This window comes from Macrosteles quadrilineatus, unplaced genomic scaffold (genome assembly GCF_028750875.1).
Source record: "Macrosteles quadrilineatus isolate MER2022 unplaced genomic scaffold, UCM_ALF_1.0 Scaffold_2__2_contigs__length_208266976, whole genome shotgun sequence".
Taxonomy (NCBI): domain Eukaryota; kingdom Metazoa; phylum Arthropoda; class Insecta; order Hemiptera; family Cicadellidae; genus Macrosteles; species Macrosteles quadrilineatus.
The window spans coordinates 117,293,727-117,321,698 of record NW_026542595.1 but is presented as its reverse complement, the minus strand read 5'-3'; the positions used below and the strand labels follow the sequence as shown (position 1 = coordinate 117,321,698).

Sequence of the window (27,972 nt, the reverse complement as noted above, 5' to 3'; positions counted from 1 at the left end):
TTCCCTTCCCAAATAATACTTCTACTGTTCAACACAACAATACTATCTTACACAACTATCCCAATACTAGTTTTACACCTGAAATTTTCAGAGTTGTAAATATTAAAAAGTATAGGTTAGGGAAGATTCCACATGTTATTGTGAAAGGCAACATAGATGTGCCGTTGGAGGTAACAACAATGCCTGACATTGTTCCAATTCCACCGTTCCCCTCGCCACCTCGCCAACAACTCTAGACACGAACCGACGGACTGGACCATTCAGTGTTAACTGGTCAGCTGGTATTGTTGTGGAAACTCAATCACGAAAATATTGCTTTGATTTTCAGTAATTTTCAGCGACTACAGAATTGTAAATTTATATAGAATTTGTTATTTTGGTGAATCGTGCACCGAAATTAAATTTGTAGTTAAATCAGTTTTCGAATATATTCAGTGATTTATATAGTAACAACAGTTTTAGTCACTCACGCTTATCCATCAAACTAATTATCATCGACCGATTTAAAACTAGGGTTGCTTTCAGAGAGGTGAAAGCCAGTTGAGCGGAACAAACTTGATTTGATATTTGTATAAGTAACTAAATGTAAAAAAGTCAATAAATGTATTAATGCTGGTTTTATTGATTAAAATTATAATAATTCAGATTTGTTTTTACTACATCTTGTTATTCAGATACCTCTTCCAAAAGTGCATTATGGTAGTTTTGACCAGGAAAATATTACAGTAGTTGGAATCTGGTATTAACATCCAAAAAGGGCATTAAAGTATAAAAAAGAGAAAGGAAATTTAACATTCAAATTCAACTGTAGCCTACAACAAAAACATCGGACTTCATTTTTCACCCTTTCAATCGGTTAAAGTAGGCTATATTAAAGTATAAAAAAAAACAGTAACTATTAAAAAAACGAGTATTAAAGTATTACAACAGGAGGGGAAATTTGACATTTAAATTCAACTGTCTTCATTTCAACCCCTGCAATCGGTTAAACTCAGCTTTCTTTGCTACCTTCCCCACATGCCTAGATTAGATCAGTGTTCAATCTGCGTTTCATTAATAAGTGTAATAACTTACTGCACCGTCGATGTAATTCAACATAATATAACCTGTGATGTATTATCGGATTAAATATTGATTTCGATGCGGTTCGATATATCGCTTATTAAATCCTGATTTCTAACATTGGCTGTTGTTAATCAGCTGGCAACACAAATAGGTTCCAAAGAAAGTAGTCACTGGTCCATATCCCTCCGCTCCTTGTTTATGCTCCGCGCATTGAGAAAGTAGTTCCGTATATTTTCTCGATTTTCAGTGAATTTCGCGCCTTAAAAAATGTTTTAACGGCATTTTCTTGTTTATTAAAATCATAGGAATGGTTTAAAAACGTTTAAAAGAAAAGTCTAGAAAGTTCAGAAATACCGTAATGGTACTCTTGTTTACATTTTTTTTGTAAACAAAAACCTGTCATATGGCTACTTTTGTCCCATAAGCCTAATGTTAAAATTTGGAAATTTTAAGTTCGTTTTAAATTGCATTAGCATTATCTAATTGAAATTTGTTTGTTTAAAAACCATCTCACTATTAGTCTAAGTAATTTTGTTAAGTTTGGCTGAAATGCGTTCAGCCGTTATTGAGTGATGTTTCTCTATTTGTTGCATTGAAGTTGATCCCAAAGAGCTACGCTCGCTTCGCTCGCTCCGCTCAATAAATTGATTTTGAAAATAAACATCAAAATACACACTACACTTGAGACCCTATCTTAAAAAAGGTTGCTAATTATATTTTTTCTCAAAATTAATATGAAACTTTGTGATATTTATCACCTACCTATAACCTAAGCTAATAAATAACCGAATAAACCCAAGCTAATTTGTACAACAAACAAAACAAGTTTCAAACAAACAATTAATTTACTACCGTAACCTCATCATCATCACATCAATGCAAAGAAAATGTTTTGTTTTGTAATTTATCGAGTTTGCACTCACTACAATGAGAGCAACAATCGCAAGCTGTTTCTTAAGCTGTGATCGCCTTATTTCAGCTCCAGTGCCTTAAGCACGTCTCTAGAGCTTGTCTTGCTAATTTCAGCAAACAGGAAGCTCAGCAAAAATACAATACTTTCGGTACTGATGGAAAAATAAAAGAATATACGAGATGGAAAATGTCTAATGTCATTCGAGTTGATGATGTAGGTATTTTAGAGTATTTTACTTTCCAATAATGGATTTTTCTAATGTGATACAATATTTTTATTAAAATTTTATTTAATTACAACTGGATTAAACAATATTTTAGCGTTGCATCAGAAACGATCAACAAATTGAGATCCCTGGAGGACACATCGGTTGAGGAAGTATCACATAGACTTTAACAGTTAAAAACATCTTTAAAGTAGAGTAGTGCAACTTTAACAGTTAAAAACATCTTTAAAGTAGAGTAGTGCAACAGTAACCTGATGCACACAATCTGAAGCTTTCGAGAGGTCAATGAATATGTCGAGCAAATTTTCTCACCTCTCTACACCATCTAAAATATTTCAATGAGATTAGTGTGGATAATGTTATGAACCCTCACCTGAAGAAGAGGACCTGAAGAAACATCAACTCCGGACCAGAAAAATACCAAATTAGTGTGGATACTGTTATGAACCCACACCTGAAGAAGAGGACCTGAAGAAACATAAACTCCGGACCAGAAAAATACCAAATTAGTGTGGATAATGTTATGAACCCTCACCAGAAGAAGAGGACCTGAAGAAACATAAACTCCGGACCAGAAAAATACCAAATTAGTGTGGATAATGTTATGAACCCTCACCTGAAGAAGAGGACCTGAAGAAACATAAACTCCGGACCAGAAAAATACCAAATAAGTGTGGATAATTTTATGAACCCTCAACTGAAGAAGAGGACCTGAAGAAACATAAACTACGGACCAGAAAAATACCAAATTAGTGTGGATAATTTTATGAACCCTCACCTGAAGAAGAGGATCTGAAGAAACATTAACTCCGGACCAGAAAAATACCAAATAAGTGTGGATAATTTTATGAACCCTCAACTGAAGAAGAGGACCTGAAGAAACATCAACTCCGGACCAGAAAAATACCAAATTAGTGTGGATACTGTTATGAACCCTCACCTGAAGAAGAGGACCTGAAGAAACTTCAACTCCAGACCAGAAAAATACCAAATAAGTGTGGATAATTTTATGAACCCTCAACTGAAGAAGAGGACCTGAAGAAACATAAACTCCGGACCAGAAAAATACCAAATTAGTGTGGATAATGTTATGAACCCTCACCTGAAGAAGAGGACCTGAAGAAACATAAACTCCGGACCAGAAAAATCACAAATTAGTGTGGATAATGTTATGAACCCTCACCTGAAGAAGAGGTCCTGGAGAAACATCAACTCCGGACCAGAAAAATACAAAATTAGTGTGGATATTGTTATGAACCCTCACCTGAAGAAGAGACCTGAAGAAACATCAACTCCGGACCAGAAAATACCAAATTAGTGAAGTAAATGGAATAAACGACCAGTTTCTTAAAAGTTCGGTTGAGGCCACTTACGTCGTTTTTCATTAAGATTCCTAAATCAATTATGAGACATGATCTATCAGTATATTACTCCACCCTTCCAACTGGAGTGAAAATATTGGAAAAATCTGTTAGTCTATACAAACTATAATTTTATCATTTTTATTATGATGTATGAAGATTTAGTTGCTAATTTGTAATAAAATACAAAACAGAACATTATAATTGAAGTCAATAATTCGATGGGGATAAAACTAAGCATGTTTTTGATACAAATATGATTTAGATTGGTGTACGATGAGCAGGATGGCTTGTGTAACTCTGATATGCTGCTTCTCAAGGGAAACTATTTCATCTAAGTAAAATGATCAAGAGTAACTAGGTTAAGATTAAAACCACACATCCAATTAAGTTTTTATGCTCCGACTATGTAGTCATCTGAAGAGCACAAAGAAGCCACCGTATTACAATATATCGGTTTAATTAAAGTATTTATAGACAGCAAGTGTGTATAGTGGATTACACCTATTTGGCAATGCTGCTTGGCCATTGAATTGGATATTTGTTCCAAGACAAAACAAAGTGTAGCATAATGAACAACGTTGGTATGTTGCTGAGGAACATAACAATGTGTGTGAGTAGGAATGTTAAATTGTGAGGATTGCAGAGCTATTATAAACAAACAAATTAAAAGTAGCATCAATTTGCGAAGATTAGGAGACGCTTATTAGGGTTATAAAAGGTTTTAAAATACTTTAAGAGCCTGAATAATCTTGTGAGAGCCAAGCTTACCAGTTTAAGCCCAGTTTAAGCCGTTGTATTTTAAGACAAAGCTGTGACACGTATCGTGCAAAAAAAAACATCTCAGTGAAACCAAAATAACCGTCTAAAACAAACAGGAAAAAGGAATAATGTAATTTTATACATTTGAACTATCTTACTATATTTCTTATTTCAAAAATATGTTTTAGTGTATAAAAAGATGAACAATCAAAATCAGAATCACCAAACGTGATAATAGCTTAGGTAGAAATTTTTTTTTTTATGTTCATCATGTAACTCGTAGAAACAGTTAAAACCTATTTTCAACAGCTTGTAAGTAAAGAAAAGAAACCAAATGTATTTAGTTTCAATAATGCTTGATAATTATCGTGATTGATCTTTCAATCGTAATTACATTTACAGCGATAAAATAAATCAGACACATATCTAGTTCACCAACTTAACAAAACTTTTCCCAATACTCTACAGAATTGAATTGAATTTTAAGATTCCTCAAGAAACTTTTTATCGTTTTAAACTTGCCTCATAATATTGTTCTCTTCAGTTAAACTACAGCCTAGTTAAATTTACAACCGCTTTTATAAAAAACTAACTTTAACTGTATTACTGTTATATACTGTAATGAATTAATAGACAATTTTCAAATTAATATGTTACTGTAAATAAACAAAATATAAAAAACACATCGTGTAACCAGAGAACCAATTCAATAGGCAATAAATGGTATTTAATGTTATATTGGGTAAATATGATCAAACACTCTTAATACGCTGTTAATTCAATGATACAATAGAAGTATGATTTTTGTATATGTTTGATATTTCATTCAATATAATTATTAACATGTACAATTAATAACAAATTTAAAGGCAAATATCAGAAAATTGTTTATGCTTAAATAAAGAAGAAAGGAAAATTTTTCTGCAAGCAATATACTTTTTAAATTTTTATTTGATGTGCCTTTCCTTGTTTTGTCGTATAATAAAACGATTTTAATGAAATAAAAATCAATTCGTACAGCCTTAAGCTTAAACATTAAAACTTCAAAAATGACTGCCTCCAAAAAGGACAGTATCAATGTTGATTGAACCAATTTAAAAAAAAAAAATTTACAAAAAACTGTAGTCATTTCTATGTTACACACGTGGACTACATTTAATCCAACGCATTCACTAATGGACATATTAATAATTTCCGAACGAGTTTTAAGAGGAAACGCAACTAAGTCTTAAGCCTAAAGCAAGCGCTTGCAGTAACATTAGCAAAGTTTTTCAATTTCAACACGACTAAACAAAACGTAGAGTTTGTTAGCATTTGTTTTACAAACCTTGCTAATTCCTCCGATATTTTCATTTAATGTTGTGTATTTTATCATGAGGGGTTCTAAAACGTTTTTGTAAAGGATCCCACGAAATTTAAATACATATTTAACTCCAGTCGGCTGAACAACATTAGAAATAATGACTTATTGCATATCTGTACGTTGAATGTGGCCTGTTTGCCTTCTAAAAAAAAAAATGTATACTGATAATTAATTGTAATTTATATTGTCTTGTTTCTTATTTTTTTACTGTTTAATTATTTTAATAATTGTTATTTCTCAAATTAACAGACCAATATATACAAATTCGGATTTCAGGTGGTGTCTTCGGATTTTGCCAAGATTGCCTACAGAGAACTTTAACTTTTCAGAATCTTAGTATACTTCATTTTATTATTTAGTAGCAGTATTGAACAATCAGTTATTGAACCGATGATACTGTTATGCATTGATTTCTAAGTATTTTTGTATCCCAGTGTTTAGTAACTTTTGGATACAAACTTGCTTTTTCAAACGAAACCAAGAGCTTTAAACTATTTTGAAAATAAAAGTAGTTTAAAGTTTTTAAAGAATCTAAGGTAAGTTTGATTAGACGCACATTTAAAATGTCCTTTTCTGATGCGGTTAATCATAATTTTTATTTCTAATTTAGATATACAATAACAATATTTCAAATTTTCCAGTTTATGATATCAGATATGTTATAAATAAACGGAAGACAACTAAAAGAAGGTTGAACCAACAAGGTCGGATTAGCCAAGCACTAGAAACAATGCTGTGGGATTTGTGCCAAAAAATTAATCACTGTCAAGAGAAAGCGCGTGTCTCCAAAAATACATAATAATGGGCACATTACTGCGTCGGTTTGACAAAAACCATATTACAGATTATATTAACGTATAGATTATTTTTTCAAAATATCTTTAAACCGTTTTAACAGGGTAATGGGAAATAGGGATAAACCATTTTTTGTCGGTTATTAATGCCATGGAAATGGCTAAACAGGCCTTGTAAATTTTTTTGTTATACAAAAATCCACATTAGAGCCAACCATATCGATGTGTTTTTAAAACACACCAGAAATATTTTCCTATTTGCTGACTGGTGTTTCAAAATATAGACTTATAACAACAGTTTTTAAAAACAACCGTAGGCTAAGTTCCCAGATTTTTTATTTAGGTAATACAGTATATTATGTCGCATTGATTTTGAAAATTAATATTGACTTATACTATATTAAAATGTACATTTTATCTGTATTTCATCTCAGGTAAGTTTGTGCGAGCTAACTTGTATCACATTGATACTATCCCATTTCATGAGAAATCGTACCGTTCGTTTCCCTTTCACTTAATACGAGAGTGTAATAACAATGTCATAAACAGGACCTTACGTGTTATTTGGCTATGATCAGCTGAGAAATAATCAAATTGATTATTGTTGTTGTATACTGAATATACAACAACAATACACCAAAAATACTGTCTTCAGCTGAAAAAAAAAACTATTATTTAATCGATTATATTTAACCTGAATGATTATGTATTCAAGAGCGAGATACAAAAGACAAATACTCTTCCCAAAAACCGTATTTAAAAGACAACTTAATTATTCACAGCCCACGATGTTCCTGTCTTTGGACAGTGATAAAGTCTAAACGTGCTTCCTCAAAACGACTGACGCAGCATTGGTTATTCATTGCACCTGGACTTCTGTTTATTTATTATGTACAATACTCCGAAGAAGGAAGAAATTTATCAATCAAACTATTTAAATAATCAGAAAAACCTGAAGTATTGAGCAACTTGCATGTATTTTGATTATTTCTAAAATTATCATTTTTAACTTAGTTTAACTTAGTCTAAGATTCCTAAGGTTATGTTTATAAGAACAAATTTATATTCGTACGCAATAACTTTAAACAAACGATGAATATGGACATTCGATATTTGATAAAATAAAAATGTTTAATCAGAAAGTTGACTAAATATTTTTCATTACTATATGCACCCCTTATTTCCCTTATAGTCAATAAATGTGGACGAAAGAGATGAAAAATTATTATTTGGAATTTGACAAAAGAAAAAGATTCAGCTCAATAAGTTAACAAATGTCCTCCAATAATCGGCAGTGTTGCTATAATTTTAGATTTTAAAAAAACTATTATTTTTAACATTTAATCAACATTTTTAACTTTCGTCTCAATTGGGACTGGTGTGATTTCTAAATTTACTTCTCAAACATTCATCTCAATATTTATTACTGCCACAAAAACAGCAATAACATTTTATTGAGCCAGTTAACGTATATATTATGAGTTATAGATTTTCATATGAAACCATGTTCATCGCACTTTTTTGTACGGAAACAAATATGACGATAAATTTAACTACTTGGCGATCCACTCAAACTACATATAATAAAATAGCAATAATCTTACGCAGCACTCAGAATCCTCGACAACGATTTCTGCCAAATCCTCCTACAGAAATATATTTTTTTAACAAAGTAAATCTTTAATTTTGCCACCCGACACTATTGGCCATAACGTCGGTCGGTGTGTTAGGTCTAATGTCCGAGGCCTTCTTACATCTTCCACTCACGTCCACATCGTGACCAGACTACAAAGCTTTACAAGATGGCGGTGTTTCTTCTGCGAGAAACAATTATCCTCCAACCAAGACACAGGTTGTATTCCCAGCGCCATCTCACCTGTTAAATAATTTAGTTGGACTTTCCTCAAGATAGAGAATGAACATTAAATTTATTTAAAAAAATCGTGTTGAGCAAAAACTCTGTTGGAATATGTTAAAAGTCTACGGTGTCTTCAAACTGTGTTTTGCGCTATCCATAGATTTGTACTATTTAAATATATGGGTCATTGATAACGGTGGAAATAGTGGAATTGGTATGTTTTAAAATTAAGGAAAACGTGTTGGTGTTTGACACGTCAGATTCAAAGTGAATGAATTATATTCTTAAATTATAATTATGTGATTATACTTTTTTCTATATGTGTGTTATGTTTTTTGTCATTTCATAACCTATAAAATCATTTAGTTAGTACGGGTTATTAAACTATAGCAGAGTTGATAGATCGTTGAAAAAAAATCGTAGGAACTCTGAATGAAATAGAAAAAGAGAATACAGCTTTGGGTACGTGTAAGTAGGCCTAAATTAGCAACTTCTTAGGTACGTTTTGAGTACAGTGAAGTCCAATAAACTAAAAAATAAAATTCTTTTACTTGTAAACCACTACGAAAACTTCCGTAAGATCTAATGAAAATTTAAGACTCAAGACAACAATAAAAGCTACGATAAAATGGAAGAATTTAGGGGGAAATCTATGTTTTAAAAATGTAGTAAAAATGTTCTACAATTGAGAACACAATATCCAATTGAATAAATATTGCCTAGAATCGTTCTAGGACCTAGGACTTAAGCATCTAGCGAAAATCTTCTCTACAACGCAAAACAAAGTATTTACTATGTTATCGTTTGTAAAATGAAAGCGTTCAGGCGTAAGCAACGATTTAAACATGTGAAATTGAAGCAACAGTAAAATACGGAGGTAAAATATGATTTACACCCAGACAACACAAAATACAATGGAAACAACAGTAAACATCCAGGGACAAGACCCCGCGTTGTGGCTAGGTCCGAGAGGGGGACTGGGGCACTTCTATTTTCTGCTTGTACAACAACTATAACCGTTTTCTGCGTAGGAGGAGGGGGAGAGCACCAACAATCGCGGGAAAATAGCTAGATTCCGCGGGTAAATTTAGAGCCTACGCGGAATTTGGAACCTGTGATGATCTTCAGTTGACGCAGCGGACGCCTCTCACACCGGACTCAACATGGTCGCCACGGTCAGTATATATATATTATACATATACATATATATACATATAAATACTATATATTATAGTATATATAACAGTGTATATAACAATGTATATACAACACATTGGCGTGGGAAACCACTTGGATGCCGCACTTATGATTTGTAAAATTTGTTACACATTCCTTGAGGTTGAAGATTAAACAGAAATTGTTTCTTAAACTTATTGAAACTACTTCATGTTGTGAAATTTGAAACCTTTGTAAATATTTGACATGCATATACTTTACTACTTTTGTGAATGAATGGCTTTTAAATATACCATTTTGGAAAATATTTGATCTTTTCTCTAGGGGATGGGCAAGACATTTTGGGAACGATATGGATTTTATTAGATTATGACTATGATTCCTAGAATACTAAAGGTTGTGTATTCAGCTTAAGCCAGTGATGAAGATTTTAAATTGCATATATTTTACTACACACTTCTCAAGTGTATACACACAACTCTTTTAATATAAATTTTGAATTATATTGAACGCATAAGTGTTTTATTGTGAAAGTGAAATATTATTTTTGGTAATAAATAAATTGAAATGGATTTTCTCACACTCAGAATCGCAGTGTAACTACTTTATTGAAGCTAAACAAAAACATTGTTAATGGACAAATAAAAAAAGTCTATTATTTTGAAAATAATTAATCCTTTATCTTAGGAGTAAAAAATTAGTAGAGTTTGGATTTTATTGGATTTCGACTTTAATTCATTGAACACCACATGTATACTAAAGAGAGTAAAAGTATTAATAAACCGATGATAAAGTTTGATAAATTCATATACTTTGTGAGATACATTCTTGATTTGTATTACATAAACACATCTTTTGGATGAACATTTTAAAATATGTTGCGTACTTTAGTGTTATTTTAATAGGAGGGTAAATATTTTCTAAATTTTTAATTCTCCTCCTTTATTGAAGCTAAAAGATAAGTTTGTTGCGCATTTATAGGGTTTGCGCATAGTAAATATATACCTCTCCTTCTTCGCAAAACATTATCTTATTGATATTTTGCCTTCCAGAGGCAATAACAAATCTTTAAACACTGATCTAGTTAGACTTTTTCAGACTCCTAGTCGTTGTGAGAACTACTTCATGTTGTAAATAAATCTTTATTCTTAGGAGATAGATGAAAAGGGTTAAAGGCATTATCAGTTTAGTCGAATTACTCACATTCTTGGGTAGATGTGAAAACCACTTTTGTTGTGATATTTTAAACAGATCAAGGAATGTAGTAAATTTCAACTATATAACACATTCTTTTCAAATAAATACCCATGTATTTTTCATAATTAGTTAGTTTTATTATTTTATGTGAACATTTTTTCTTGTTCTGAATTTATTTGGGCTTTTAGGAACGGTATCAATTAGTTTGGACTTTCTTAGACTCCACATGATTGAGAAAATTACTTCATGTTTAAAAATTTAAAACCAAAGTTAAAAATTAGCACATAATATATAAACATTGCTTTATACATTTTTTTGTAAATAACAATTTTTTAGCTAACAAAGTTTTAATTAAATCTTATGAGAGTGGTGAAGACTGTTTGGAACTTGACAACTTTGTTGTTAAATCCTATACTAAAAATTTTAATTTCATAGAATATTTTTTAATATTAGTATATATGTAACGTTGGACAATAAACTGTTTAAAGTTAATTAGTTGTAGTAAGTAATGTTAGGTATTTGAGGTAAACAAAATTTATAATTTTCATGTCATAATCTAAGAACAATATTAATCCCATAACATCTAAAAAAATACAATATGTACGTGTATATAAAACTCGCTACTTATAATAACCTGTGTTTTCATGGTCATTTATTTCAAAATAGCCTACGACGCTTAGATTTAAATACAGAGTGCATATTGTTTCAATGTATAACACTGAAACCAATAAATCATAGATATGACCGTATTATAAAACTATGTAACCCTAACATTTTAGATTTTCTTTGTGAACCATTACTAAATGGATTTAAAAAGCATAGAAAAAGAATTTTAACTCAAGCAGTCAGTGTGTTGAAGCACGGTGCATCTGCATTAACCATTAACCATTAACGCTAACTCCATTAACAGTTAACCTTCTGCAGACCACTTATCACAAAACTTAATTAAGCACTATGTTCAGATAGTTTAGTTGCACTTACGTTCTGCCAGGAAGTAATATCACTCACCTGAAATCAGATTTAATAGTTAGAACGCTCTGATAACTTGAATCACTAAACGTACGTTGAAAACCTAAATAATACATAATGTAGTTATTTTACCCAAGTTCGTACGTAGTGTACATGACATATCTAAAGAATGTTTTGTACAAATGAGTGTGAAATCAGGCTGTGTGAGGAATGTAAGGTACCTTCTTACAGAAATGCTTTCAAACCACTATTACTGATTAAATAACCTGCGAAAATGTTTCACAACAAACAACCAAAAACAACCTACGTGAATAAAACTATAATAAACCTAACTAGCTAATAATTAAACTAATCGACATAAATAGTCATAAAAACCGACTTGTATTTTTCTACAGGCAAATGTATCTAAATCTTGATGAAAAAACGTAAAATAATTTATGTATTTCAAAAAACATATTAAATTTTCTAATCTGGATATGGTTTAATTGGGAAACTGTTACACTTAGAAAATGGGTAAATATAATATAACATATAACAACAAAATTTAACACAACTTACATGTGAAAAAATGTAAAGAGAGATGTATATTTTACATTAACTAATGGCGATAGTTGAAAAGATGTATAAAATAAAGTGTTTACATTATTTATGAAAATTACGAATACAAATTTTTTCACATCAAAGCTATTCAATAGACATTTGGGTGCAAACCCCGAAATGTTTAAAGCAAGTAATTAAAAAAAAGTACATTTTAATACACTGTTATTTTTTCACTATGTTTCCACTTTAACAAAATTGTACGGAATAAAGATATTGTTGAATGCATTTCAAACATTTACATTGTTTGGGCCTTTTGAAAATAGTTATGCCCTTTGAAAATCCGTTAAGATATTTTTAAACCGTGACTGTAAATAGATCATAATAATACGAAGCCTATATTGTATTAAATTTGTTCGTAAATACTAGGTAAACTGTAATCGTACATACTCCAGTTTATTTCCCCAAACAAAACTTGAAAACCTTTATTAGGATATTGACTTGATATGTCCTTATTCGTTTAGTGACTTCAAGTAAGGAATGAGTGACTCATCACATCAAAGATGTTTAAAAACTTATATTAGAATCCAACATGTTTTAAACTAAGTGAAAGCAAAACAGCCTCTAGGCAAAGAACACAGAATTGCAAGGGAAGTTTTAAAAATAAACTTTCCACAGAACAATCTTAAACTGTCGGTAATACAAGTATTGGAAACAGTTTAGCCAAGTTTTCGTGCGTAACTTGTATTGGTTTGTCTAAAAACTGTAGTAAAAGGAGGACATGGGTGCAATCATACAAAAGTTAACTTTTTTTAATTTTGGTATGATTATAACATTAGGTTATTAGGCTATACGTTAAAACGTGACAGTTTAACTCACAAAGTAAAATTTATTTCACTTAGGAATTCAGTTGTAAGTTTATTTCATAAAAATGCACCAAAATATCAAAATGGAGCTGTCCATTGGAATGTAAAATAAATATATAAATGGTACAAAAAATATTTTTGCCATAAGACTTCACTTCAAGAACTTTTTGCATTTTGCTACAAGAATATTTTCCCCAGTTTACACCCTATGTTAGTATAAACCCATGATGGGGATTTCATAGAACTTAACGTATGTCGATATTTGTAGAAGTTAAACATGTAGCTACAAAAAACTATGTTCCCAAGAGTCGCCATTTATAACACAGTATCAAATTTATTTTATTTTGCTCATACAATATCTCTATCAGTTGAAGGTAGAAGGATTCATGAGAAAAAAAGGTCTTGTTGAATAATCCATCCCATAAAATGCAAACAAATACGGGGTGTATTTAATTGGAAATAAATTATTAATAAGTTTAAGTTCCATTGTCTTTATAATGCTTCTTCTTAATTTGATTTTAAGTTAATTTTTAGTAAATATTTTCTATAAAGAGTGTAATAAATGTGTTCTAATTATATTTGTTTCTATTTATAGGAAGATATTGACAAGGAGCAAATGACCCGTAAGTTATAATTTTAAAATCAGTTAAAACCCACAAAATATAATTAACAATCCAATTGCGTCATTAAAATGTCCACAATGTTTAGCTGAAGGTTTAAAATATTCACCATTTTCATTTTTAAAACATCTAGAAATAAAATGAATCGTTCTGTATCCACATATAACACTTAATCATCTAATAACAGATTGTGTTATTTGCCGTCCTGAAAAGTAAATTGTTTAAGCTGTGCACAGTTGATGGAAATCATTTATATTGCTTACAGTTCTTTAGGGTAAATAGATTGCATTGTACACAGTTTTTGTGGTATAATATAAATTAATTCAATCCAACCCTTAACATTAGACGTTTTTGTTGTTTACATTCGTTAAGAGTAAATTGAGTTTAGAGCCGAGTAAAGTCAATTATTCGAGGATTCCAAACATTATTTACAAGCTAATAGTTTGTGCTATTTACAATCATCAAGAGTAAAAAGGTAATGACGCTCAGTGAGAGAATAAGAATACGTTTAAAGTCAATTATTAGTTTTATGCTAAGATAGGTTTGAAATTAAGATCCGTGTATGATTCATGATTATGTTTCATATATGATTTCCATGTAACTACCTAATAAATCAACTATTATTGATATGTACACATTTACTCACAAACAGTGAGTGTTGTCAGTGTCCTTAAGAGTGAATAGTGAGTGTTGTTCATAGTCCTTAAGAGTGAATAGTGAGCGTTTTTAAGAATCTTTAAGGATGAATAGTGAGTGTTGTTCAGGGTCCTTAAGATTGAATAGTGAGTGTTGTTCAGAGTCCTTAAGAGTGAATAGTGAGTGTTGTTCATAGTCCTTAAGGGGAGTCGCTACTGAAAAATCACTAATTTTGTAAAAAACATGATTTTTTTATCTTGTTCTATGGGTTGTAAGGTTTCAGAAAAACATAACATTTGGTATAATATATATTTCTATCACTGTGAAAAAAATATTTGAAGTGAAGCGTGCGCACCTCTTTTGGGGCATCAACTAGGCCTAGTATAAATTTCAACCGCTGTTTTTTGCGACTTTAAAATTTTGTTTTTTTTTATATATAAGTTCTTATAACTTTTTAACTGTTACAGCTATATGAATGAAATTTTTACCACACATTGTTTATACTATAAATCAACTTTCTGTGAATGGATATTGTAATTGGGTAAATAAAAGTACATGAAAAAAATTATAAAGATTTAATACCTATATTTTTTTCTAAAACTTATTTTTGAAGCCATAACTTATAAACTAATTGAGAAAATAACATGAGTATGCAGAGAAAGTTTGTGCTTTCTTTGCTCTTTAAAATAAGATATCAAACAATAAAATTGGTTCAGTAGTTAAATAGTTATAGGAGATTTAAAAAAAACCCCCATTTTTTCCCGCCAAAAAAACTTTAAAAACTCCAAAAAGTATGTAAAAATTTTGTTTTCTTACTTTAACAGCAGTAAATCTTTTTCTAAGACTAAATGAACTTAAAAAAAGTATATGATAATTTTTAAAAGCATTTTGTTAAAAATCACTAGTTTCAGTAGCGACTCCCCTTAAGAGTGAATAGTGAGGGTTGTTCATAGTCCTTAAGATTGAATAGTGAGTGTTGTTAAGAGACCTTAATAGTGAATAGTGAGTGTTGTTAAGAGTCCTTAAGAGTGAATAGTGAGTGTTGTTCAGAGTCCTTAAGAGTGAATAGTGAGTGTTTTTAAGAATCTTTAAGGGTGAATAGTGAGCGTTGTTCAGAGTCCTTAAGAGTGAATAGTGAGTGTTTTTAGGAATCTTTAAGGATGAATAGTGAGTCTTGTTCAGAGTCCTTAAGAGTAAATAATGAGTGTTTTTAAGAATCTTTAAGGATGAATAGTGAGTGTTGTTCAGAGTCCTTAAGAGTGAATAGTGAGTGTTGTTCAGCATCCTTAAGAGTGAATTATGAGTGTTGTTCAAAGTCCTTAAGAGTGAATAGTGAGTATTGTTCATAGTCCTTAAGATTGAATAGTGAGTGTGGTTCAGAGTCCTTAAGAGTAAATAGTGTATTGTTCCGAGTCCTTAAGAGGAATGGTGATTGTTGTTCAGAGTCCTTAAGAGTGAATAGTGTTGTTCTGTAATCTCAAGAGTAATAATTTTGTATAATTTACAGTCCTGAAGAGGGCGTTTGATGCCTTCGCCGCCGGTAAGGGCTACATCGAAGCCAACATGGTCGGAACCATCCTGTCTATGTTAGGCCACGACGTGTCTGACAAGCAGCTCAAGGAGATCATCGCGGAGGTCGACGCCGATGGTGAGAGTTTTGTCCCACTTTTACACCCTAGAACACTTAGACGCTAGGCCAGTCCACAACAGTTTTAGAAATTACGTAAGACTTGGCTAAAACGGCCATGATGACATCGCCACTTTGGTAATGTCCATAGGAACATTGGTTTAAATCCAGGAAGAAACGATATACAATGACCTTTGCAATTTATAATATTTATTTAAGATTGTAAACTTAACTTACTATAAAGTTTTAATATGAGCAACTTTTTTCCAAATTTTTCTTTGAAGGGAATAAAATAACGTCAAACCGTCAAAAATGACATTGATTTGTTTTTAAATTTATTAATCGAAACTTTAGCAGACAGATTTGTTTAAATCCTGTATACGAATTTAAAGTTAGAAAAAAAAAAAAATACAAAATGAACACAAAGATACTGAAACAAAATCTAAGAGCATATTGCTCATAGTTATAGTTCAAAAAGTGTATGCTATTTAAATAAACGCTGTTATGAGAAATGAAAAATACTCCTTTGCCATTTATTATGTAGTAAAGTTATCCCTACAGGTATTATATAACAGTAAGCCTTCGATAATCCGTACATGTTTAAACATACTTCGGATAATCCAGACAGCCATTTGGCAGCGATAAATAAAATTATCTTCTACTTAAATTAGTAAAGTGCCAAATTATACTTGGCAGTGTTACTGTCAGTGGCAGTGTTAAGGCAGTGTAAGTGCTTAGCATGTTTTATTTAAGAATAATGCCGTAAATGCGTTTAATTTCACTTAATACATTCTGCTTTACATATACATTTCAAACTTAAATACACAGTTAAATACACAGAATTGGAAATGAACTGTTTAAAGACTACGTGTAAAACGTGCTTCATTTCAGCCAGTATATCGCGTCGTATTTTTTTCATATAAGAATTGATACATTCCGGACGAACTAGACCCCAAATAAGAACGGATAAGAGTTTCAAAAACGCAATAAATTATTGATGGTTTACAAACAAATTCAGCAATACAAGTAAATATTTGAAGGGCACACGGGAAAAAGGGGCTCATTGCATTTTTTTAGATTTTGAGATTGGTACACAAACAAACGTAGCCATAGCAACCAAGTCCATGTAGCGTATTATTGTGTTGATATGTCTCATAGGTTAAGCGGGAAATACACGGTTTTAAATCAATACACTCGGGAAGAAGGAGCTCATTTCAAGCAATTCGTGGGAAAAAGGAGTTCATTGCAGTCCTTTCAAGCAATAAGCGAGAAGAAGGGGCTCATTGCAGTTTCTCCTGGTGGCGACAACTTGTACTACTCCCAATATCATTTACTGTAACTAGTTTGAGGTTATGTTTTTGTTCCTAATAGTGTTGTGAAGAGTGTTTTAGCAACATTTTACAAACTAATATTTGCGTAAGTTAAAAACTATGGATGAAAACGAAGATAGTAGTGATGAGCTTGTGAAAAAGTGTGGAAATGACAGCAAAAAGCGAAAGTCGTTCGGAAGAATGAAAGAAGTAAGTAAGAAAATTAAACTTATGAGTCATGAGTCAGGCCCAAACTGCCTATGCCGTCTAAAATGTTTTGAATCAGTGCCGAAAGAAACAAGGGTTGAAATACTTAAAAATTTCAACCTTCTTGAGACCCATGATTTACAAAATTCTTATCTTTGCGGCCTAATTACTGTCCTTCCAGTACGCCGTCCTACAAAAAATGAAAATGCTCGAAAATGTGATGCAGTGTATAAGTATAAGATCCGTGGTTTAATTAATGGCAAGATGACAGAACAAATCGTGTGTAAGAAAGCATTTATTGCTATACATGGCATCAGCAAGAAAAAAATTGAATATCTAGTCAGATCGTTAAAACTCGTTGGAGTGTCCCCAAAAGATAAACGAGGTAAACATAATAATAGGCCACATAAACTGACAGATGACGAAATAAACTGTGTAAAAAGTCACATATCGTCCTTTAAAGGGCGTAGCAGTCATTATGGCTTACATGACTCGAACAAACTCTATCTGCCCGAAGAGTTAAACGTTGTAAAGATGCACATGATGTTTAAGGAAAAATTTCCTACGTACAAAGTATCGTACGAATCTTACAGAAAAATCTTTTGTGAAAGCTTCAACATTGCGTTTGGATACCCTAGGACGGACGCATGCAGCATTTGTGATCAGTTTACGGTAAAGGTCAGATCATTAGAATTAGAGTTAAAAAATGCTCCTGAATTTGAAAAAGCGAATATTACATTAAATATTAGGAAGTTGAACGTTGAAAATGAAGTTCACAAGCGAAAAGCTGAACAGTTTTATTCTAGGAAAAGACAAGCAAAACGACAAAGCAAGGTAGATGATAGTCTAGAGGCCATTTGTATTGATTATGGAAAGAACTTACAGGTTCCTAACATCCCTACAAACGACATATACTACAAAAGACAATTGTCCGTTTATGCATTCAATGTACATGTTTTGTCCGATGCCAGAAGTGTATTTTACATGTATCCTCAAACAGAAGGAGGCAAAGGCAGTGACGAGGTTTGTACATTCGTACACCATTTTGTTTACAACTATTTGGATGAAAATGTCAAACATTTACGCATTTTTGCTGACTCTTGTGCTGGGCAACAAAAGAACTTTACTTTCTTCAGATTTTTGTTCAATTTAGTGAACTATGAAAACAAGTTAGAATCGGTAACAGTGACGTTCCCCATTCGGGGTCATTCCTATATGGAAAATGACAAGAATATGGGACTAATAAACACCAAATCCAGAGCTGAAGTTCCTGAAGATTGGGTCAATATAGTTAAAGAATCTAGAAGAAACCCATCACATTTTGAGGTAGAGGTTGTAGATCATGAACAAATTAAAGGATGGACCAAATTCTTGGATGAAAAATATGCTACAAAGTGCCCGTTTAAATCTCGTCCAATCCGAGAGCTTCATATTGTTCGTGGTCAACATGTCCAATTCCGGAAGAGTTATTTTGGGGCATTGGAAAGTGCTTCTATCTACAAAACTGTCCCAAACAGAGGTCGTAAGAAAAAAAACCAGCCATTGCCACCAGTCAATGTTGGAAGGTCGGATGAATTCAACCTTCCTGATTCGTGCTATAAAGGTAAGCTATTAAGTTTATGCCAATCACTTAATTTAATTTTCGCCTGATCTAACCAAACCTAACCTAGGTAACCTAATCTAATCTATCGATTACAAGCATAGGCCTACCCTAACTTAATCTAACCTAACCTTACATAGGCTAATATAACCCATCCCAAAGAGTAAATGAATAAATAAAAATGCTTTGTATGCATAATTATTATTATAAATAAATAAAAATGTCTAATTGTTCAAACCTATTAACCTTCTGAGTGCTCGATTAACTGCTATAGGTATGTTTGACACTTGGCGCAGACATTTACATAAATGGATATAAAAAACTCATTTTGTAGCTTAAATGTATAAAACTATATAGTTTATGAAAGAAAATAAAATGAGCGATAGAGCAATATGAAAATCACAATTTTTTCAATAGGTTTAGTGTGAGTAGGCTATAGGCTCAATTTCAGAAATACAAAAAAGATACATTATTTTAGTTTATGAAGCCTGTTACGTGATTTTGGTACAATAAATAAAAAAATCAAGATAAATAGTTTGTCCAGAATTTAATGGGGGGTTAGAAAATATACATTATTATAGGTAATAAACATCAAGACACGTTTTAACAACAAAAACCCAAAACTAAGAGTCACGATCGCGAACGTTAGCAGTTGGAGGGTTTATTAATTTTATAAATTTAAGTGGCTTAACCACTATGATATATTGGATCTTTTCAGATTGTTTGCCCTTAAAAGAAGCAAAGTACAAAGACCTTCAAGACTTGAAGAAATTTTGTAGCCCATCTGCAGCCGAATACTTCGAGAAACTATTGCATGAATGATGAAGACACATTTTAACCCTATTCAGGATTTACAGTACTAGATGTTTTCTTGAGTTCTTTGGATAGTTTTGTTAATTTTATTTAAATAAAACTGTATTTCTTGATGTGTCAAATGAGTGCATGTTATTTTAACCTACCATTACCCTATCTAACCTAAAAAAACTGGGGAAATAAGAGTTCATTGCTAAAATGAGCCCTTTCTTCCCGTGCAATTTGTGTACTGAAAGCAACTTTTTTAAAATTTTAATTAAATACAATGTATAAATTAATATTTTTAACACTCTATTGCACAAAATAACAATTATGTATTTAGTAAGTCATCTACTAATTTTTTAAAGACCAAATTTAATAAAATTATTCAACTTGTAAACAGAAAACAGCTGTTCCTGAAAAATCTATAAAATGTTGATGAGCCCCTTTTTCTCGTGTACCCTTCATTTATAATTGTTTTTAAAGTCGTTACCACGTAATTATTGCCAGAAAAACTCATCAAAGATATAATTACAAATTACCTAAACGAACAAATCTTCCCTACCCAGTGACCCTTGTTCCCAACTTTGTCCCTTACCTCTGAAAACTCATCTAGTTCAAAAACCAATTCTGGTGTTCTTTAACGCCCCGCCGCGTTCACAGAAGTAATTAAAGTTCGCAATGGTGGAATAATTTTTAATTAAACTTATTTGAGCAGAACCCAGGTCGGTTCGGTGGAGTCTTTGTAAAGTTGTATTGACATTCATTAAGTCTTCCTAACCTCAATCTCGGTAAAGTAGTTCTTCAAACTCTACAACTCTTTTGTTGGTCAATTCAATTTTAAATTTTTTTAACAATCTTCAACGTTTTGATATAAATAGTTTCAAACTAATTTACTAACTAAAATTAACTAGGTAGTTAGTTGTGTAAAATGAAGGTGTATCAAATTATTTCAAAAATCTATACTTTTTTAATACGCAAGCAGGTTTTTTGTGACAATTACTCCTTCGAAACTACTGAACCGATTTACATGTTCTTGGTGTCATTGGAAAGAGCGTAACGTGAAGTTGTACAGGAAACTTTCTTTTTAGGGAAATACTTAGAGGGTGAGGCCCTGGGGCCCTTTAAGTTTCGTATTTCTCCATAAGATTAACATGGGAAACAAATATTGTTATGAAACTCCAGCTGTTGTCAGAAATTAAAAGTGAGAAGAAGAACATATGTTAATTGTTAACAGTCAACAAGTTTGCTAATTCAACAGTTAGTTTGCCACAAACATTTACTTGCTTGGTGGAAATAAAATAGTTACTATTTGAATTTGGGTTGGCGTAAATATTACAATGGGGAAAAACAAGAGAGACTGGATAAATTAATATACTAAAACGAAAACTGAATTAACACTGTGCTGCATTTCTTAGTAATCATTGAAAGAGACGATTTGCAAACTATGGAAACATAGGAAAGACATAGAACACCACCAAGGGGAAGAAATAGAAATAATCTGTGTTATAAACACTAAAAAACAAAATCAGCTTTTGAAAAATGATAAGATATGTCCATTATCTAACACTAGTTGTGTTATTATTTTTTATTAAGTTATTCACACAAACAATAAAACTTTGTATAGCTATAAAATATATCTATTGAGTTAAATTTATCTTTACAGAAATCCTGACTTAGCCAAGAAGCCTAACGCACTTATTCCTGTAAAGACTATCTCTCAATTTCAGAAAACTAAATCTTTTTTAATTTACGACATTATTTATCAAAAACAAATTTCAAAGTTGGGGGAAGTACAACGGTGGGCGTATACACAGTGGGCAGGTTGGAAGTGCCAGGTCTTATAATAGCATCGCATGGAATCCGCCGAGAACTGTAGATGTTCACAATCTGGGGAAGGTACAAGATTACACAGCTGTTGACGATGGAACTCGCGTTATTTGCATTTTACGACAAATATTTACGTAGTAAATTCAATTTTCACATTGTATATATGGGATAGAGAACGAATTCGGAAAAAACTAAATTATATTAAAACATCGTTTCCTGGCGCGGTAGTTACATGAGATTAGATGTGTTCCTATTTTTTAGATTTTTTGGAATGACACATAATGTCTAAAAAATAAGAATTATGTTGTTTTGCAAAAGGTTGTTTTGTTTACTATTCTAATTTTCATTGATAACCAGTCGACTGTACAAATTAATATATGAAGTAATATTTTCTTATAGACATACTCGAAAGCTATTTTAAGACGTTATGGCACGTAATTTAAATAATATCAAAAGCAAAAAATCTTGGATAAATAGTTGACGTAAAAAAAGAATTACAGAACTAATGGTTTTAAAATAAACTGTATAGCTGAAAGAAAGGTTTAATTTGACGAAAACACTCTAGGTGAACGGAACAAACAATCCATTACACTATACCGGTATGCAAAAAAGTTTTAACATAATTTTTATGTCAAAATATTTAACAAGGGCCCATCTTTATATCCCAATTCATACGTTTAATTCCTAAATTATGTCATATAGATTTTAACGTCAAAAACTTACATCGGACAGTCTTAAAAATCCATGAAACATAAAAACCATAAAACTCAGTTAATGTTTTAACGAAGTGGTAACAATCTTGTATTTCCACTCGATTTCTCTCGCTTGTTAAAGTTTAAACTGTCTTTTCGACGATAACTTGAGGTAAACCATCTTTAACACCTCTTTATCAGGACGTTCGAGTCATTAAACGAACATTCCCGTCAGTTGAGCAGTTCACATAAAGTCACTTAAAGTCAGTTACAAATTGTTTAGGTCTTTTACATAATGAACACTGTTAGATTTGCCACTAGGATCTCTGATTAAGATGCTTAAACGTTTCGTTATACAAAATGTTTAACGTTAAAATTATACAAAATGACATTTGAAAAAGGGAAGTTTTTTCGTGATATTAACAGTAAATTCACCAGAAAACTGTAAAAAATAATTACCAAAGTTTAGAAAGTTTATAATTGTGTTTCTTACTTGGGGTTGTTACTCATTTCATTGAATTTTACATGTATTCAGTAGCGATATTCCGGGAATGTATCTATTACTTATTTAATCAACAGTTTATGCAATTTCAAATGCACTTTTTACCCACTCGAAGCAGCAACGTTAAAAAAGCATTTGAAAAAGTATTTACAACCGTTGTTTTATAATTTTAAAAGGAGGAAAATTTAAAATTGGTAAGTCCGGAATTTGTGACTGTACGAGGTTTCAATTTGATTATCTTTTGAGAAATTCAAAACCACGACTTAAAATAATGTTAATGTTGAAATGTTTAAGAGTAAAACTAAGATTTATTATGGACACATTTCATACTTAATTATAAATTAATGAAAAGAAATTTAATAATTTAGTAGATGTGAGTATATTACAACAGCTATCACTAGGAACGGTGATGTAAGTTGTTAACACAGAAAATGTCATAAAATTGGTAAACTTTGGCAGCGAGACGGCCACTGAAATATGTGTTGGCATCCGTTAGTAGCAGAGTTAATTCCTACACGTGGTATTCTAATACCACGTCTCTAGACAGCGATACTTTACATTAATTTGTCACGTAAAAATAATATTTAAGCGTTTGATACTTTTTGAGGATCTCCTCAAGTCACATTTCTCTCTTAAACACCACTTTAATTCACCCGTAACGAACATTATTTTGGCCAATGCTTCCAACACGGTCATCATACTACATTATGATGGTGCGGATTTCTAAATAATTTAGTTATTTTGAAACGTTAATTGGAATCTTTTCTCCATCACACAGTGTATGATATACATAATTCAAATAAATAAATGCTCAATAAACAGTTGGTAGAATCATGCCGCACAAAGAAAATATATGCAAACCCCCTAAATTGTATACTGTTATCTTAAATTGCAAGTTGTCCTATAGAGTTTTGACGGTATGAAAATACCTAAAGTGAACTTTGTAGTGCCTTAAATTATTTATAACTTATTTATACAATAGTTTAAGAATTTTCATCCCCAGAGAATTTCGATTTCAAATACATAGTTTTAAAAATTAAGGTTGAATATAAAAAATAGCTTTGATTTTTTATCCTATTCAAATTTGTGTTTCCATTTAAGTTGGCTGACTAAAGCTTTGACCATGGTGGAAGGAAAAAACATAGGTGTGCTATTCCCACATATTTTATTGTGATAAAAACAATAACAATCAAGTCAAAACAAATACATACTAATTTGACAGTTACAATCAGGTGATCTCTTGTTTGCAATCCGAGTGACGTCAGAATATGTGGGAATAGCACACCTATGTTTTTTCCTTCCACCATGAGCTTTGACCATTACCGTTACTTGTTTACAATAACAGCTGATTTCAGCGATGATAGGAACCTAAACCAGCTGATTCGTAAAATAGGCACAATACATTGTGTTTACTATGATATGAATTAATCCGTCTAGAAAATATATGCAATTTTATGGGGGAGAAATCTATCCCCTCCACTTGAAACTATCTCTTTGAAATAATAGCTCAACCACTGAGGTTTGCCAAAACATCAGTAATTGTACCATATATAGAAAAAAGTAGTGGGGGGACTTCCCATAAAAACCACCTAAATTTTAAGAACAGAGTATAATGTCTTTTCACATGGATCACCAGTTAATGAAAGCCAATATTTATTTCAATTTTGCAGAAACTTTTGTACAAGTAATAAGTTGTTACACATTCAACTTGTTCACACAATGACTTGTATTGTTATAAGGATCCGGCCAACTGGAGTTTGAGGAGTTCGTGACCCTCGCAGCTCAGTTCCTGGGTGAGGAGGAGGAGGTGGACGCCGCCGCCATGCTGGAGGAGCTCAAGGAAGCCTTCAGGCTGTACGACAAGGAGGGTGAGTCTGTGGTGTGGGGAGAAGAGGGGAGAAGAGGGGAGAAGAGTGGAAAAGAAAATGTGCAGGGAAATGTGTGATTTGGGGGTTGTTGGAGAAGAAGTCATGGATAAGCCTGGAGAAGTTAGACACGTGTGGGTTTTTTTAAGTGTACAAAAACTGGTACACTTTATAAATATGACAAAATGAAGATTATGATGAGGTCAAAAACGTGTATAGTGAAAAGGATATGGATGAAGGTTATAGGATAGCGTAGCATTTGAAATAAAACATCTGTAAGAAGAAATACAACAGCAACAATAACAGATAGCATTGTCGTCGAAACTCGTAATCCTGTTCTTTAGATGGCAAGAACCACTTGGCGATCAATGTAGTAACCTGATAAAGAATATAGTTAACATTTATTGCAGGCTACATAGCTTATTTTCAATGAAAAATATATCTAATGTAGCTAGTGAGACTTTAAATCTTGGATATAAGATGAGGTTGTAAGATAGCGTATCATATGGATGGAACGATGGAACATGACTCCTGAACCTCCATCTACTTAGGCCAGTTCCCAGGTAGACGGTCAGAGAAAGGTTGTATCATACAGAGTATAGCAAGCACTATCTCCATTCGACCTACACAGCTATTATACACTGTTTGGCGAATGTGACCGATACAAGATATCCCTTCTATGATTTTCAAATTTTTTAAGTTACCCCTACAGTTAATAATTTGTGTTGTCCAGGTAACGGATACATCTCAACGGGAGTCCTGAGAGAGATCCTGAAGGAGTTGGACGACAAGCTGACCTCAGATGATCTTGACCAGATCATCACTGAAATCGACACTGACGGCTCCGGCACCGTCGACTTCGATGGTAAATAGTTTTATGTTATATATGTTAAGTCACCTCCTCTAATAAGTCATAACTCGTTTATTGCCTCAAAAAGTTTACATTATTCTAGTTTTCCCAGATGAATCGGGTGACATTGTCAATACACATAATCTCTTCTCACATCACTTCGTCGTCTTTTCCTACATAATCTCTTCATTTAATTTTTTAAGTACTTCTTAGCTCTAACTTCTAACAAATTTAAAACAGTGATGTTTCTTACTTATTCTCATAGACATCTGAGAAAATATGATAGCCTATACTTCAGAAAACCTATTTTTTGCCCAGAAAGATGTCGGGAAGATGGTTTTGTACATTAGTTTACATTATTATAGTTTTCCCAGATGAATCGGGTGACATTGTCAATACACATAATCTCTTCTCACATCACCTCATCGTCTTTTACTACATCATCTCTTCATTTAATTTTTTAATTACTTCTTAGCCCTAACTTCTAGCAAATTTAAAACAGTGATGTTTCTTACTTATTCCCTTAGACATCTGAGAAAATATGATAGCCTATACTTCAAAAAACCTATTTTTTGCTCAGAAAGATGTCGGGAAGATGGTTTTGTACATTAGTTTACATTATTCTAGTTTTACCAGATGAATCGGGTGACATTGTCAAAACACACAATCTCTTCTCACATCACCTCATCGTCTTTTCCTACATAATCTCTTCATTTAATTTTTTAAGTACTTCTTAGCCCTAACTTCTAGCAAATTTTAAACAGTGATGTTTCTTACTTATTCCCTTAGACATCAGAGAAAATATGATAGCCTATACTTCAAAAACCCTATTTTTTGCTCAGAAAGATGTCGGGAAGATGGCTTTGTACGTTAGTGTACGGACAAGAGGCCTAAGAGCAACAAATAATCAGTTAAACGTAACTTGATTGCTTAGTAGTTAACCTTTTGGGCTTCGATGTGACAATGATGTGCTCGATTTCGGTATATCCACTAACACAACGTATGAGCAACTTTAATATAAAATATCCATTACAAAATCTCCATCAGTGCTCTACATTACAACAAATCAAACACAAATGGAAGAGACATTTTGAGCAACCTAACTTTTTAATTATCTAAGCTGAACGATGACTTTTGTGAGTGAGATATGTTGTTCCCTTAACTCAACTGATGGCTACGTCGTGCTGAAGTTGAAATAGAGCATTTCAATCGCGATTTCTTTATTATATAGTGAATTAAATTCTACATGCCTCTTGGGGTTTACTCCTTTTATGTTCTTCTTATTTTTGGATTCGTGTTATTCTCCTTCTTTATCTTGTTAATTATCTTTGTTATATCAAGTTTGCACTTACATGGTGTTTGATATAACTTTATTTGTTCCAGAATTCATGGAAGTCATGACAGGAGGCGACGACTAGACTCCTACACATTTCAAGTTCCGGACCAAAAAACATTTTTTTGTTTATTTACTATTTTGTTTAAATAAAGTTATACGTTTTTACAAACGTAAATGGTATTTTAGTTTGAACCTTTTCCAAAAAGATTTAGTTTATTGGTGAAATTAAATTGCATATCGTGTTAATTCAAAGTTAAGACAAGTATTGCAATCGACTTTGCCTTAGACAGGCTTAAAATATACATATAGTACTTAATTTATGTATTATCGATACAGATTACTCATAGGCCCCTAAGTATAATGGAATAGAATACCTAATGTTATATACATAAACAAAAATACTATCATCCAACGAACCTCTGAATATATGAACGAGAATATTAACATTTTGATCGATTGCTCTTTATTAAATCTAAATGATGAACAAACTTGGTAATTTTACTATTCCCGTTTGTGACCTACTTTACGCTAAAAAGTCACTGTAATATTTAAACTTCAGTTAAGTGTAGGTATTATTTACATAAAACTTGAGGTAATTTCAAGCACATAGCCTCGTGTGAAGTGTACAGCGTGAGTCAAGATGACAAGCTCAAAGAGGGCGTTCAACCGTCAACTGATAACACAGTCTAATCAGCCGTGACATAATGCCAATAGGTGTCAGAGGTGGGCAGAGCGGGGTGAGCCTGTAGTAGATAAGTATGCAAGTCCTTAAGATGCAATTTAATCCCTTGTAGTAACCGTCGACGTACAAATATTATTTTTAATCACAATCTATCGAAACTGATTGCTGTTGAGGTCAACGAAAATTATCGTCTTCTAAAGCTCTTATCCCAATTTATATTCTCTAAGTTGGTAATCAATTTTAAGTAACTTAAGTGTTTCATTTTAATGTAGATGGTTTGTTTTCAGTCAACAATATAAATGTTAAAAGTTATTCAGGATGATTACGAGTCCACTA

The 27,972-nt window shown here is 32.0% G+C and overlaps 1 protein-coding gene across 1 annotated transcript; it reads left to right on the top strand.

Annotated features, from left to right (window-relative positions):
* The first annotated feature begins 9,392 nt into the window (after nucleotides 1-9,392).
* On the top strand, nucleotides 9,393-27,129 carry LOC128988201 (troponin C). Its single transcript, XM_054409464.1, has 6 exons — nucleotides 9,393-9,517; nucleotides 13,683-13,710; nucleotides 15,851-15,991; nucleotides 24,643-24,771; nucleotides 25,502-25,633; nucleotides 27,002-27,129. Exons 1-6 carry the CDS (start codon nucleotides 9,506-9,508, stop codon nucleotides 27,034-27,036), a joined length of 477 nt encoding a protein of 158 aa, XP_054265439.1. The 5' UTR covers nucleotides 9,393-9,505; the 3' UTR covers nucleotides 27,037-27,129.
* Nucleotides 27,130-27,972: the final 843 nt, after the last annotated feature.